The following is a 17,449-nucleotide window of genomic DNA, read 5'->3' as shown; positions in this document are numbered from 1 at the left end:
AATTAGATAATAAAAATGAATTTCAGAACACACCCAGACTGAATGACTCTAAACTCAGTTGGCAGGCCCATCACATCAGTTAAAGCAGAAACAACAACAATGTTATTTATAAGCTGTCAAATCACTCAAAGTCTGCATTAGGTGTGTATCCAGCGCAAAAAGCCCGGGGTAAGTAAAGTAAATGTCGTTGTAAGCGAGCTGAGGCCTGTTTCCGTTTCTCATCCCCGGTGTTTCCTTACCGCTGTCCCCGATGATGAGCAGCTTGAAGAGGTAATCATAGTCCCGCGCCATGGCCCCCCGCACAACGAGCCGTTCAGGACCCTAAACCCTCCTGCTCCTCCTCTCCCGGCGGAGAGGCTGTCGTATATGAGCTTTATCGTCTCCCCGGGTTATTTTGAGCGGTGTGTCTGTGTATGTGTATGTGTGTGTGTGTTTCGGAGACTCTCACACACCCATCTACACACACGGCGGATCTGATGCCGCTGCTCGCAGCCGCTCAAACAAACCCCGCCCATTAGAACTCGAGATGACTGACTCACTTGCGCATGCGCACTAATCGCAGCGGTAGTGCAGAAGATCCTCCAGCAGGGGGAGTAAAAGAGACGTCTATAGGCGTGTGTGTGTGTGTGTGTGTGTGTGTGTGTGTGTGTGTGTGTGTGTGTGTGAGTGTGTGTGTACCTGTACACAAACACAGTCAAACCAAAAATTATTCCGTCACTTGATATAATTTTTGATATTTTTTTAGTGTGTGCAGGACACTATAGTTCATTTATGTAAGTGAGGAGAGCAAAATATAGGAAACTGTGAGATATTATACACAAAAATCCTTCATACAGAGACTACCAGACACTTTGAGCTGATCATGTTTTGCTGAAGTGTGTTTTCTGTAACTGCTAATGCTCTTTTTACACACACACTGAACAACATGAAGCATTGCTTGGTCACTGGTTGGGCTAAACTGGTATTATCTAATTGTGTAGTTAAATTTAACAGCTGACAGATATTCAACATAATTCATGTGTGAGAGTCGAACAGAAGGACGGGCAAAACCAGTCAAATATCCACTGATCTGAGAACTGAGTTCTGCTCATATTTATTACCATTTTCTAAACTATAGTGAATAAACTGAGATAATGTGAGAAATGCTGAAGAAATTTTGGTTTGACGGTATATAATATAATTAGTGTTCAAAGGTGTCTAAATATTTTAGGGCCTCTATTTATCTAATATTGTATACAGATTGTAGTATATTCATACTGATTTTTTTTTTTTTTTTTTATGCTACTTCGTTAAAAATAGACAGTATTTTCAGTCCCAGATTTCCATTTATGCAATATTATACACTGTACTATTTATACACAGTATACAAATATTAGTGGACGATATTACTGTAATGTCAGTGCCAGTTTGTGGTCTTATGTTATCTGTGGTAATCAATGCCTGGAGGTGATATTCTATAAGGAAATAGATATTTAAAAATGCTTTTTTTTTTGTTTGCTCAATGGCAAGAGAAAGAGATACCAAAGACTGTGATATCGAATCCTGCTATAAATGTTCATGAAATGCAGATTGTGTTTATGAAAGAACCCTATGATCCACCATTAACATTGATTGATGAGCTGATATACGTGTTACACAACACAACCACACAAGATTTGCATTGTGTACCTGAGAAGGTGGACGATATTCAAATGCATAAAGGTTTGAAAGAACAAAGAACCACAGCGTAGTGATCTTATATAAACAATAATCTCCATATTCTCAGACCCAGAATAATGCATGCAAATGTTGATCATGCTGGGCGTTTAGAAAAATGTAGAAATTTCCATGTGACTTTTAAGTTTGAAGTGACTCTTCCCGGGATTTTGATAATTCTTGGTTGTTCATGAATGTGGAAAATCTATGAAAGCTTTCTGTGACAATCGCAAGTTATAAAGTCAGAACTGCGTGATATAAAGTCAGAATTGTGAGTTATAAAGTCAGAATTGCGTGATATAAAGTCGCAATTGCGAGTTATAAAGTTAGAATTGCCCAATATAGTCACAATTTGTGAGATATAAAGTTAGAATTGTGTGATAGTCACAATCGCAAGTTATAAAGTCAGAACTGCGTGATATAAAGCCCGAATTATGATTTATAAAGTCAGAATTGTGTGATATAAAGTCGCAATTGCGAGTTATAAAGTTAGAATTGCCCAATATAGTCACAATTTGTGAGATATAAAGTTAGAATTGTGTTATATAGTCAAAATTGTGAGTTATAAAGTTAGAATTGCGTGATATAGTCATAATTGCGAGTTATAAAGTTAGAATTGTGTGATATAGTCACAATTGTGAGTTATAAAGTTAGAATTGCGTGATATAGTCATAATTGTGAGTTATAAAGTTATAATTGTGTGATATAGTCACAATTGTGAGTTATAAAGTTAGAATTGTGTGATATAGTCACAATTGTGAGTCATAAAGTTAGAATTGTGTGATATAGTCACAATTGTGAGTTATAAAGTTAGAATTGTGTGATATAGTCACAATTGTGAGTTATAAAGTTAGAATTGCGTGATATAGTCACAATTTGTGAGTTATAAAGTTAGAATTGTGTGATATAGTCACAATTGTGAGTTATAAAGTTCGAATTGTGTGATATAGTCACAATTGTGAGTTATAAAGTTAGAATTGTGTGATATAGTCACAATTGTGAGTTATAAAGTTAGAATTGTGTGATATAGTCACAATTGTGAGTTATAAAGTTAGAATTGTGTGATATAGTCACAATTGTGAGTAATAAAGTTAGAATTGTGTGATATAGTCACAATTGTGAGTTATAAAGTTAGAATTGTGTGATATAGTCACAATTGTAAATTATAAAGTTAGAATTACGTGATATAGTCATAATTGTGAGTTATAAAGTTAGAATTGTGTGATATAGTCACAATTGTGAGTTATAAAGTTAGAATTGTGTGATATAGTCACAATTGTAAATTATAAAGTTAGAATTGCGTGATATAGTCATAATTGTGAGTTATAAAGTTAGAATTGTGTGTGATATAGTCACAATTGTGAGTTATAAAGTTAGAATTGTGTGATATAGTCACAATTGTGAGTTATAAAGTTAGAATTGTGTGATATAGTCACAATTGTGAGTTATAAAGTTAGAATTGCGTGATATAGTCACAATTTTTGAGTTATAAAGTTAGAATTGTGTGATATAGTCACAATTGTGAGTTATAAAGTTAGAATTGTGTGATATAGTCACAATTGTGAGTTATAAAGTTACAATTGTGTGATATAGTCACAATTGTGAGTTATAAAGTTAGAATTGCGTGATATAGTCACAATTGTGAGTTATAAAGTTAGAATTGTGTGATATAGTCACAATTGTGAGTTATAAAGTTAGAATTGTGTGATATAGTCACAATTGTGAGTTATAAAGTTAGAATTGCATGATATAGTCACAATTGTGAGTTATAAAGTTAGAATTGTGTGATATAAAGTCGCAATTGCGAGTTATAAAGTTAGAATTGCCCAATATAGTCAGAATTTGTGAGATATAAAGTTAGAATTGTGTTATATAGTCAAAATTGTGAGTTATAAAGTTAGAATTGCGTGATATAGTCATAATTGCGAGTTATAAAGTTAGAATTGCCCAATATAGTCACAATTGTGAGTTATAAAGTTAGAATTGCGTGATATAGTCATAATTGTGAGTTATAAAGTTATAATTGTGTGATATAGTCACAATTGTGAGTTATAAAGTTAGAATTGTGTGATATAGTCACAATTGTGAGTTATAAAGTTAGAATTGTGTGATATAGTCACAATTGTGAGTTATAAAGTTAGAATTGCGTGATATAGTCACAATTTGTGAGTTATAAAGTTAGAATTGTGTGATATAGTCACAATTGTGAGTTATAAAGTTAGAATTGTGTGATATAGTCACAATTGTGAGTTATAAAGTTAGAATTGTGTGATATAGTCACAATTGTGAGTTATAAAGTTAGAATTGTGTGATATAGTCACAATTGTGAGTTATAAAGTTAGAATTGTGTGATATAGTCACAATTGTGAGTAATAAAGTTAGAATTGTGTGATATAGTCACAATTGTGAGTTATAAAGTTAGAATTGTGTGATATAGTCACAATTGTAAATTATAAAGTTAGAATTACGTGATATAGTCATAATTGTGAGTTATAAAGTTAGAATTGTGTGATATAGTCACAATTGTGAGTTATAAAGTTAGAATTGTGTGATATAGTCACAATTGTAAATTATAAAGTTAGAATTGCGTGATATAGTCATAATTGTGAGTTATAAAGTTAGAATTGTGTGTGATATAGTCACAATTGTGAGTTATAAAGTTAGAATTGTGTGATATAGTCACAATTGTGAGTTATAAAGTTAGAATTGTGTGATATAGTCACAACTGTGAGTTATAAAGTTAGAATTGCGTGATATAGTCACAATTTTTGAGTTATAAAGTTAGAATTGTGTGATATAGTCACAATTGCGAGTTATAAAGTTAGAATTGTGTGATATAGTCACAATTGTGAGTTATAAAGTTAGAATTGTGTGATATAGTCAAAATTGTGAGTTATAAAGTTAGAATTGTGTGATATAGTCACAATTGTGAGTTATAAAGTTAGAATTGTGTGATATAGTCAAAATTGTGAGTTATAAAGTTAGAATTGTGTGATATAGTCACAATTGTGAGTTATAAAGTTAGAATTGTGTGATATAGTCACAATTGTGAGTTATAAAGTTAGAATTGTGTGATATAGTCAAAATTGTGAGTTATAAAGTTAGAATTGTGTGATATAGTCAAAATTGTGAGTTATAAAGTTAGAATTGTGTGATATAGTCACAATTGTGAGTTATAAAGTTAGAATTGTGTGATATAGTCAAAATTGTGAGTTATAAAGTTAGAATTGTGTGATATAGTCAAAATTGTGAGTTATAAAGTTAGAATTGTGTGATATAGTCACAATTGTGAGTTATAAAGTTAGAATTGTGTGATATAGTCAAAATTGTGAGTTATAAAGTTAGAATTGTGTGATATAGTCACAATTGTGAGTTATAAAGTTAGAATTGTGTGATATAGTCACAATTGTGAGTTATAAAGTTAGAATTGTGTGATATAGTCACAATTGCGAGTTATAAAGTTAGAATTGCGTGATATAGTCACAATTGTGAGTTATAAAGTTAGAATTGCGAGTTATAAAGTTAGAATTGCGTGATATAGTCACAATTGTGAGTTATAAAGTTAGAATTGTGTGATATAGTCACAATTGTGAGTTATAAAGTTAGAATTGTGTTATATATTCACAATTGCGAGTTAAAAAGTTAGAATTGCGTGATATAGTCACAATTGCGAGTTATAAAGTTAGAATTGCGTGATATAGTCACAATTGTGAGTTAGAAAGTTAGAATTGTGTGATATAGTCACAATTGCGAGTTATAAAGTTAGAATTGCGTGATATAGTCACAATTGCGAGTTATAAAGTTAGAATTGCGTGATATAGCCACAATTGTGAGTTATAAAGTTAGAATTGCGTGATATAGCCACAATTGTGAGTTATAAAGTTAGAATTGCGTGATATAGTCACAATTGCGAGTTATAAAGTTAGAATTGCGTGACAGTCACAATTTGTGAGTTATAAAGTTAGAATTGCCCAATATAGTCACAATTGTGAGTTATAAAGTTAGAATTGCCCAATATAGTCACAATTGCGAGTTATAAAGTTAGAATTGCGTGATATAGTCACAATTGTGAGTTATAAAGTTAGAATTGCCTGATAGTCACAATTGTGTTATATAAAGTCCCAATTGCGTGTTATAAAGTCATAATTGTGTTATAAAGTCAGAATTGTGAGTTATAAATTCAGTTCCTCAGTTAATGAGTGGCTTGAAGGGTCACAGAAGACATAATTGTTACAGAAGTAATTTTGTGTCCACCCAGATTGACTGATTATCACCAGAGCAACAGGGTATTTTCATGTTCCAGTTCGTTTATTTACCCCTCGAGAGAGAAAGCATCGAGTCTATCATCTCCTTCCACGGCTTCTCTTGCTTGTTTGGGTCTCGGGGTCAGAAGTCTCCAAACTCAGATCAGACCTCATCTATATAACCTCGACCTGTTTGAGAAGCGTGCGATAAAAAGCCTTTAAACAGCATCTCATGCACAGAGTTTGCAGGCCTCACTGGATCTGTCATATACAGTATAGAGACCTGATTAAAACTGAAAATTGAACATAATAAATGTGCCAAATATTTAGTTTGTTACATTAAATAATTGAGCTTTTTCTACTTATTGAATTACTGTAGTTTTATTTGTTTATTTATTTTAATCAAATGATTCAGATCATGTATTAATTAATTTTAATATTTTTATTTTAATACATTTATTTACTTAGTGTAATCCTATTTTTATTTTTTCATTTACATTTTTTTTTTAACATTTTTTACTATTTATTTGTATAAAAAGTTTTTTTTAAATTACTTTTATCTAATTTATTTACAAAAATCAAGTTATTTATTTTCGTTATTTATTTATATATTTTAATTAAATGTTTTTATTTATGTGGCTGCTTTTGGAATCAAATATTATTTATTTTATTTATTTATTTTAATCAAATGTATTCATTATATTTATTTATTTTTATTTAAATACAATTGTACGTTTTTATTTATTTTTACACTGCATTTCTATTTATTTAAATCAAATTGTATTTATTAATTTAGTTTTATCAAACGTATTTATTTTATTTTATTTGTTTTTATTTTAACCTATTTTATTTTGATTTAATTTATTTTAATTTATGTAGTCATTTAAATCAATTTTTTTTTGCTATTTGACTTTAATTAAAGGTTAGAATTTTTGTGAATATTTTAATGAAAAACGAATTTTCACAGTCAGTTTTGCTCATATTTACCAATATTTGTGGAGGTTTGTGCTTCTAATTCTGCATGTTAATTTAATCTACTTAGACTCGCCAAGACTTGTATTTTTAAACAAAATATTTTTTTATTTTCTTTGCAATCAACAGTTTTTCATTGATCAGACATATCACAATAATTAACACACTTACACATAATTAATCTCTCTAATTCTTTTGGAATAATTAAATGATTATGTTACATTAATGAAAACTAAAAAGATAAATCCATTCATACAATTTAATGCTTCAGTTTCATATAATTGGCACAATATAAAATACAAAAGAAATTTGTAGGCATCAACATTTGTCAGACTTGCACAATATTTCTAATGTTTCACTTCTATAATATAAAAAATCAGCATCTGCCTCCTCCCTCCTGTGAAAGAAAGACAAATAAATATGAGAAATCAATACATAAAAAATCATATGATAGTCAGAATTATGAGATAAAAAGTCAAAATTATGGCATAAATCATAGTGAAATGTTATAATTATGACATGCCAAGTCATAATTATGACAGTCAAAATTGATAAAAAATTTAAATTATGACATACTAAGTAATAATGACATAAGAGATATTTATGACATACCAAGTCGTTATTATTATAAAGTCGAAATTATGAGATTAAAAAGTCAAAATTATGGCATAAATCATAGAGAAATGTTATAATTATGACATACCAAGTCATAATTATGACAGTCAAAATTGATAAAAATTTAAATAATGACATACTAAGTAATAATGACATAAGAGATATTCATGACATACCAAGTTGTTATTATTATAAAGTCGAAATTATTATGATATAAAAATGCACAATTATGGCATAAATCATAGTGAAATGTTATAATTATGACATGCCAAGTCATAATTATGACAGTCAAAATTGATAAAAAATGTAAATAATGACATACTAAGTAATAATGACATAAGAGATATTCATGACATACCAAGTTGTTATTATTATAAAGTCGAAATTATTATGATATAAAAAGTCAAAATTATGGCATAAATCATAGTGAAATGTTATAATTATGACATGCCAAGTCATAATTATGACAGTCAAAATTGATAAAAAAAATTAAATTATGACATACTAAGTATTAATGACATAAGAGATATTCATGACATACCAAGTTGTTATTATTATAAAGTCGAAATTATGAGATAAAAAGTCAAAATAATGGCATAAATCATAGTGAAATGTTATAATTATGACATGCCAAGTCATAATTATGACAGTCAAAATTGATAAAAAAATTAAATTATGACATACTAAGTATTAATGACATAAGAGATATTCATGACATACCAAGTCGTTATTATTATAAAGTCGAAATTATGAGATAAAAAGTCAAAATTATGGCATAAATCATAGTGAAATGTTATAATTATGACATGCCAAGTCATAATTATGACAGTCAAAATTGATAAAAAATGTAAATAATGACATACTAAGTAATAATGACATAAGAGATATTCATGACATACCAAGTTGTTATTATTATAAAGTCGAAATTATTATGATATAAAAAGTCAAAATTATGGCATAAATCATAGTGAAATGTTATAATTATGACATGCCAATTCATAATTATGACAGTCAAAATTGATAAAAAATGTAAATAATGACATACTAAGTAATAATGACATAAGAGATATTCATGACATACCAAGTTGTTATTATTATAAAGTCGAAATTATTATGATATAAAAAGTCAAAATTATGGCATAAATCATAGTGAAATGTTATAATTATGACATGCCAATTCATAATTATGACAGTCAAAATTGATAAAAAATGTAAATAATGACATACTAAGTAATAATGACATAAGAGATATTCATGACATACCAAGTTGTTATTATTATAAAGTCGAAATTATTATGATATAAAAAGTCAAAATTATGGCATAAATCATAGAGAAATGTTATAATTATGACATGCCAAATCATAATGACAGTCAAAATTGATACAAAATTTAAATTATGACATACTAAGTAATAATGACATAAGAGATATTCATGACATACCAAGTCGTTATTATTATAAAGTCGAAATTATGAGATAAAAAGTCAAAATTATGGCATAAATCATAGTGAAATGTTATAATTATGACATGCCAAGTCATAATTATGACAGTCAAAATTGATAAAAAATGTAAATAATGACATACTAAGTAATAATGACATAAGAGATATTCATGACATACCAAGTTGTTATTATTATAAAGTCGAAATTATGAGATAAAAAGTCACAATTATGGCATAAATCATAGTGAAATGTTATAATTATGACATGCCAAGTCATAATTATGACAGTCAAAATTGATAAAAAATGTAAATAATGACATACTAAGTAATAATGACATAAGAGATATTCATGACATACCAAGTTGTTATTATTATAAAGTCGAAATTATTATGATATAAAAAGTCAAAATTATGGCATAAATCATAGTGAAATGTTATAATTATGACATGCCAAGTCATAATTATGACAGTCAAAATTGATAAAAAATTTAAATTATGACATACTAAGTATTAATGACATAAGAGATATTCATGACATACCAAGTCGTTATTATTATAAAGTCGAAATTATGAGATAAAAAGTCAAAATTATGGCATAAATCATAGTGAAATGTTATAATTATGACATGCCAAGTCATAATTATGACAGTCAAAATTGATAAAAAATGTAAATAATGACATACTAAGTAATAATGACATAAGAGATATTCATGACATACCAAGTTGTTATTATTATAAAGTCGAAATTATTATGATATAAAAAGTCAAAATTATGGCATAAATCATAGTGAAATGTTATAATTATGACATGCCAATTCATAATTATGACAGTCAAAATTGATAAAAAATGTAAATAATGACATACTAAGTAATAATGACATAAGAGATATTCATGACATACCAAGTTGTTATTATTATAAAGTCGAAATTATTATGATATAAAAAGTCAAAATTATGGCATAAATCATAGTGAAATGTTATAATTATGACATGCCAATTCATAATTATGACAGTCAAAATTGATAAAAAAATGTAAATAATGACATACTAAGTAATAATGACATAAGAGATATTCATGACATACCAAGTTGTTATTATTATAAAGTCGAAATTATTATGATATAAAAAGTCAAAATTATGGCATAAATCATAGTGAAATGTTATGATTATGACATGCCAAGTCATAATTATGACAGTCAAAATTGATAAAAAATGTAAATAATGACATACTAAGTAATAATGACATAAGAGATATTCATGACATACCAAGTTGTTATTATTATAAAGTCGAAATTATGAGATTAAAAAGTCAAAATTATGGCATAAATCATAGTGAAATGTTATAATTATGACATGCCAAGTCATAGTTATAAAGCCAGTTATAATGAAATAGTAAGTCATAATGGAGTAAGCGATAATTATGACATATCAAGTCATAACTATGTTTAAGGCAAAAAAAAAAAAAAAAGCATCATCAAATATCAATAAACTAGTCGATATGACTCTTATATGGCCGTTATGAACAGTATAGAAAAGAGATGCATGAAGATTTGGAGGCGAGCTTCGAGACATTTAAAATTTATGGTAAACTATATCAGGTTTTTAAAATCAATTTTTGCAAAATCTCTAAAACAAAATTTTTGTTTACCTTAAAAAAATTCAAAGTGTTAAATGAATAAAAAGGGTTTTGTCAAGGGATTGACCTTAGCACAGCCTAACACAATATGTTTCAGGGATAAAGGAGTTTGTTGACATGTTGATGGATTTAAAAAGTGATAAAACGACCTCTCCCAACACTGGGACTGATAGTATAGAGTTTGAGCGAGTAAATAACTTTAATGTTTGTGTGAACGACTCTTTTTACTCTGTTCCACATTCAGTGCTTGCAGTTTGCTGAGTAAATCTGCTGAAGAGACAGACATGTTACGACACATCTTGTTCAAAACTAAGTTTAGCATCGAGCCATAGAAAGTGGAACTCATGCTAGTCAAGAGCAGAAGCGCAACACACGGTTTCAGGCGGGAATAATATCAACTTAAACGTTCCTTTAGACACATTTGAGCCACAATAAAACATGTGTGTTATATAAGAACACAATGCATATTGCATAACACACAGTACAGAATGCACAGAGTGGCATAAGTCCACTATCTCAGGACTTCCTCTACACACACACGCGTGTAAACTGAACTTCCTGTTGATGTAAGAGCAAGACTTCCCAAACACTGAGCCGGATGCAAGCCAGCGCTCCGGGATAAAAATATTAATATCCCACACAGCTGCGTATGACTGTGGAGGATATCTGGGCTAAATTACTTTATATTTGAATAGTCAGAGAAGCTGCAGGACAAACACACATATTGGCGACGTCTACATGAATCCAGATGTTTTACACTGAGAGAATATATGTAACGCTTTTCTTTTTAGGTCATAATTACATGATAAAAAGTTAAAATTATGCCATGAAAAGTTGTATGACAGTCGAAATTATGAGATAAAAAGTCGAAATTATGACATGCCAAGTCGTAATTATGATAAAGTTGAAATTATGAGATAAAAAGTCGAAATTATGACATGCCAAGTCGTAATTATGATAAAGTTGAAATTATGAGATAAAAAGTTGTAATTATGACATACCAAGTCGTAATTATGATAAAGTCAAAATTATGAGATAAAAAGTCGAAATTATGACATACCAAGTCGTAATTATGATAAAGTTAAAATTATGAGATAAAAAGTTGTAATTATGACATGTCAAGTCGAAAATTATGATAAAGTCGAAATTATGAGATAAAGTCACAATTATGACATACTAAGCCATAATTATGACATAATAAGTCATAATTATGATCAAGTCGAAATTATTTGATAAAAGGTCGAAATTATGAGATAAAAATGTGAAATTGACATACTAAAGTCATAATGACGTAAGCGATAATTATGACATACTAAAGTTGAAAGTTGAAATTATGAGATAAAAAGTTGTAATTATGACATACCAAGTCGTAATTATGATAAAGTCGAAATTATGAGATAAAAAGTCGAAATTATGACACACCAAGTCGTAATTATGATAAAGTCAAAATTATGAGATAAAAAGTCGAAATTATGACATACCAAGTCGTAATTATGATAAAGTTAAAATTATGAGATAAAAAGTTGTAATTATGACATACCAAGTCGTAATTATGATAAAGTTAAAATTATGAGATAAAAAGTTGTAATTATGACGTCAAGTCGAAAATTATGATAAAGTCGAAATTATGAGATAAAGTCACAATTATGACATACTAAGCCATAATTATGACATAATAAGTCATAATTATGATCAAGTCGAAATTATTTGATAAAAGGTCGAAATTATGAGATAAAAATGTGAAATTGACATACTAAAGTCATAATGACGTAAGCGATAATTATGACATACTAAAGTTGAAAGTTGAAATTATGAGATAAAAAGTTGTAATTATGACATACCAAGTCGTAATTATGATAAAGTCGAAATTATGAGACAAAAAGTTGTAATTATGACATACCAAGTCGTAATTATGATAAAGTCAAAATTATGAGATAAAAAGTCGAAATTATGACATACCAAGTCGTAATTATGATAGTTGAAATTATGAGATAAAAAGTTGTAATTATGACATATCAAGTCGTAATTATGATAAAGTTGAAATTATGAGATAAAAAGTTGTAATTATGACATACCAAGTCGTAATTATGATAAAGTTGAAATTATGAGATAAAAAGTTGTAATTATGACATATCAAGTCGTAATTATGATAAAGTCGAAATTATGAGATAAAAAGTCGAAATTATGACATACCAAGTCGTAATTATGATCAAGTCGAAATTATTTGATAAAAGGTCGAAATTATGAGATAAAAATGTGAAATTGACATACTAAGTCATAATGACGTAAGCGATAATTATGACATACTAAAGTTGAAAGTTGAAATTATGAGATAAAAAGTTGTAATTATGACATATCAAGTCGTAATTATGATAAAGTTGAAATTATGAGATAAAAAGTTGTAATTATGACATATCAAGTCGTAATTATGATAAAGTCGAAATTATGACATACTAAGCCATAATTATGACATAATAAGTCATAATTATGATCAAGTCGAAATTATTTGATAAAAGGTCGAAATTATGAGATAAAAATGTGAAATTGTCATACTAAGTCATAATGACGTAAGCGATAATTATGACATACTAAAGTTGAAAGTTGAAATTATGAGATAAAAAGTTGTAATTATGACATACCAAGTCGTAATAATGATAAAGTCAAAATTATGAGATAAAAAGTCGAAATTATGACACACCAAGTCGTAATTATGATAAAGTCAAAATTATGAGATAAAAAGTCGAAATTATGACATACCAAGTCGTAATTATGATAAAGTTAAAATTATGAGATAAAAAGTTGTAATTATGACATACCAAGTCGTAATTATGATAAAGTTAAAATTATGAGATAAAAAGTTGTAATTATGACGTCAAGTCGAAAATTATGATAAAGTCGAAATTATGAGATAAAGTCACAATTATGACATACTAAGCCATAATTATGACATACTAAGTCATAATTATGATAAAGTTGAAATTATGAGATAAAAAGCCATAATTATGACATAATAAGTCATAATTATGATAAAGACGAAATTATTTGATAAAAGGTAGAAATTATGAGACAAAAATTTGAAATTGACATACTAAGTCATAATGACGTAAGCGATAATTATGACATACTAAATCGTAATTATGATAAAGTTGAAATTATGAGATAACATTTTTTAAATTGACATTCATAAAATGACATTATTATGACATACCAGGTCGTAATTATGATAAAGTCGAAATTATGAAATACTAAGTTATAATGACATAAGCGATAATTGTGACATACCAGGTGGTAATTATGATAAAGTAGAAATTATGAGATAAAAATGTTGAAATTGACATTCTAAGTCATAAATAAGTGATAATTATGACATACTAAATCATAATTATGATAAAGTCATAATTATGTCATACTAAGCCATGTATAGTAGCTATATAGAACCTTTTTGGTATAAAGCGTCTTTAAAATTGATCTAGAACCCTAGAGTTGCTCATGTTTTCTCTTGAATCATATCTCTGTCGCGGTGTTGATGTGAATCTGCAGGTGTTCGTGGTCTACCTGGAGTCTAGAGAAGTGTGCATGAACGAGGCTCTCTGAACGGGTTACTGGCCGCCGGTACTCCCACCAGTAGCGAATCTTTACTGGCGTTCTGGAGGCAATACTGCTGAAGATCCGCGGCCGCCTGAGAAACCTGCATCACAAACACACACAGATCAAACTTTACGTTAGAAATCATCATCATAACCCGTGTGTGATGCAGGCTGGGCCGTGTCTTCTTCGCCAGGCATTACGTCATCGCGCTGGAAAGGTCACGCTGGACGTAGGCGTAAGCACCGCCCCATTGTTTACAAGCGTGGAGAAGGAGGATCGTTCTAATTTTATTGTATGTTGAATGACATATTTATGTCTTTGTGTCAGTTTATTGTTTAAAATAGTCCTTTCGTGTGCAAATCCTGGGTGTTTAAAACAATGGGGCGGTGCTTACGCCTACGTCCAGCGTGACCTTCCCAGCGTGATGACGTAATGCCTGGCGTCGCAGACCAGCACAAGACCAACAACTGTGGTTAAAAAGTATATACATTTTAATTTTTTTTAGAAAATGACAGATCGTTTCGCTAGATAAGACCCTGTTCCTCAGCTGAGATCTGTCTTCGTGTCTTCTTTGAGTTTGTCATGCTTTGGTAAATGTTAAAGTCCCCCTGTGGTGAAACTCAAGTGTTTAATGTTGTTTGTCTACGTGGTGTTTTTAATAATCACTGCAAAAAATGCTTTTCTTACCTAGTAATTTAGTCTTCTTTCCAGTCCAAATATCAAAAAATTCTTAAATCAAGATGCATTTACTAGATGAGTAAAATGCCATAAGATATTATGACTATTTAATTTTTATTTATTTTTAAGCAAAATTATTTATTTTTTTACCCCATTGGCAGATAATTTTGCTTTTTTTAAGCAACAACTCACTTAATTTTGATTTATTTCCTCAGTAAACAAGACATAATATCTTATGGCATTTTAATCATCTATTAAATGCATCTTGATTTAAGAATTTTTAGATATTTGGACTGGAAACAAGACAAAAATACTAAGAAAAGCATTTTTTGCAGTGCTTTAAAGGGATACTCCACCCAAAAAAAGTCAATGGTGTCAAAGATCCAATCGTTCTTCAAAATATCTTCCTTTGTGTTCAGCAGAAGAAAGAAACTCATACAGGGTTGCAACAACGTGAGGGTGAGTAAATGATGACAGAATTTTCATTTTTGGGTGGAGTATCCCTTTAAACCATGTGTAAATTCATAAGTCAATAGCATTGCTGCTGAGTATTTTCTCTTTGAAACTGTGGACCAAAGACGCCCCTGTTTCCTGCATCACAAACATGTGACCAATCCCGTCACTTGTGGGCGGGGCTTTTCTCCACTGACTTTCTATGATGTTCAAGTGTTTCTAATGATGCTGATTTTTCTCAGACTCTGAGATGGTGAACGGGAACATGGTTTGTGTAACATTACTAATTTGCATATTCATGAAGCCACGTGTACTAAATGAAGCAAGAGTGTAGAGTTACAGTCAAGCTATTTTAAGGCATGAAGAAATTATTTTCACAGGAAAAAAACGTGTAATTTTGATTATTAAAGATGAGTTTTAAGGGATACATTTTATTGACTGCAAGGGGACTTTAATTATGACATTAGTTGCAATTATGATAAAGTTGAAATTAGGCTATGAGATAAAAACTTTAAAATATGACAAACTATGTTATAATGACTTAATAAGGCATAATTATGATGATAAAATTTTTAAATTGAGATAAAAAGTTAAAATTACATACTAAGCCATAATGGCATAATAAATCATAATTATGATATTAAAAAGGTAAAAAATATTACATAATTCATAATCATGACATACTAAGTCATAATCAGGAAAATTATGTCATAGTCATATTTATGAGATAAAAAAGTTGAAATTAAGACAGTCATATTTATGAGATAGTCAAAATGATGTAAGTCATAATTATGAGATAAAAACTCGAAATTAGGCTATGTCATAGTCAGAATTATGACTCTGAATGTCATAATTTAGACTATTTAGTATGTCATAACTACGATTTACCAAAGACCAACCTGTCCATGTCTAATTTGACTTGATTCTTGATTCCACATGACAGATGAATTTGTGCCAAATACTGTAGAGTTTGATAAACTTTGATTGGACACACAACCTTTGACATCAACAACTAAAGATATCGAAAGAGTTTTCAACTCTTTTTAAAGGTTGTCAAGCCTATTTATTTCACCATCTTAATTCTGCATTTGGATGAATCAACATCTCAGAATAAAAAGGCTCAATAATAAAGTCATACAGCTTTTCTGCTCCTGTCGTCATATTAAATATTTCCTCTATTGCAGAAAATGTGGAAAAAACATTTCATTTGTCACACAATGACCACTATAGCAGCTAACTTCTATTTTAACAGTGTTAGAAATTTCAATTATTATATTACGGTATATTAGTTTATGTCTGTTTTTTTTTTTTTCAATTAGTATTATAATAAACTAATATAATTTTTAGGGATACAAAAATAAATTGGTGACTATATTAGTATCTGCCATAGCTATCTTTTGTCATATTGTCATGAAATAATCACAATGCTAAGGAATATTAATGCTAAGGAAAAACATTGTAACAACATTCTATTATTAATACTAGACAAACAAACACCGTTGAGAGCAGCAGTGAAATAATGTGGTTATTCATCTCATATGCTGCCATAAACAATCATACATACATACTAGAGACAATATTTGAATTAAAAGACAGTTTTATGTGAAATAACCGTGTCGTATAACGTTACTGTACACTTTAAACTGAAGAGATGTTCAGTTAATGTTACTTACTTTGATTCTCTCCACGCTGGCTTCAAGTTTGAGCTGCTTAACAGTCCGTCTCATGGTTGTGAGGGTTGAGTTTGAAGACATGGTTATGATTATTATTATGATTCCTATCAGGACAGATGAAGGGATGTGTGTCTGATGAGCGTGAGATGTTTCATGTGATGTGTGAGTGAAGCAGAACGACCGTTTATTTCCAGTCAGACTCAGAGAGCGCAGAGTGGGCGTATCTAATGGCGTGAACCTGGGCGTGGTTATGGGCGTGTCTGTGGGCGGGGCCTTGAGCGCGGCATAAGCGTTGTTTGAACTATTTGCCACAAAATTATAGAAAATGCACTGGCCATAAATATATCTTACCAGCCCTACCATGTATTTTGCATGCCAAAAAAAAAATAAAAAATCATGCTTACCCATAGATCATTCCAAACATACGACATAAGAAGTCGAAATTAAGACATT

At 29.5% G+C, this 17,449-nt stretch overlaps 2 protein-coding genes across 2 annotated transcripts in view; both read right to left on the bottom strand.

The window, feature by feature from the left end:
- The window catches only part of rab35a (RAB35, member RAS oncogene family a), an 11,560-nt gene extending 11,110 nt beyond the window's left edge, over positions 1-450 (bottom strand). Inside the window, exon 1 of the mRNA XM_056266686.1 lies at positions 240-450. Coding sequence (XP_056122661.1) covers positions 240-291 — 52 coding nt within the window. The 5' untranslated portion in view covers positions 292-450. The remainder of the gene's footprint in view (positions 1-239) is intronic.
- A 6,646-nt stretch (positions 451-7,096) lies between these two features.
- Positions 7,097-17,196, bottom strand: gng10 (guanine nucleotide binding protein (G protein), gamma 10). Its single transcript, XM_056266688.1, has 3 exons — positions 16,997-17,196; positions 14,160-14,292; positions 7,097-7,308 (listed from the first exon to the last, which is right to left on the bottom strand). Exons 1-2 carry the CDS (start codon positions 17,075-17,077, stop codon positions 14,167-14,169), a joined length of 207 nt encoding a protein of 68 aa, XP_056122663.1. The 5' UTR covers positions 17,078-17,196; the 3' UTR covers positions 7,097-7,308; positions 14,160-14,166.
- Between the last annotated feature and the right edge of the window lie 253 nt (positions 17,197-17,449).

Source organism: Rhinichthys klamathensis, unplaced genomic scaffold, assembly GCF_029890125.1.
Source record: "Rhinichthys klamathensis goyatoka isolate OS25496 unplaced genomic scaffold, OSU_Roscu_1.1 h1tg000252l_1, whole genome shotgun sequence".
Lineage (NCBI taxonomy): Eukaryota > Metazoa > Chordata > Actinopteri > Cypriniformes > Leuciscidae > Rhinichthys > Rhinichthys klamathensis.
The sequence above is the reverse complement of the archived record's forward strand: the minus strand, read 5'-3'. Positions and strand labels throughout refer to the sequence as shown.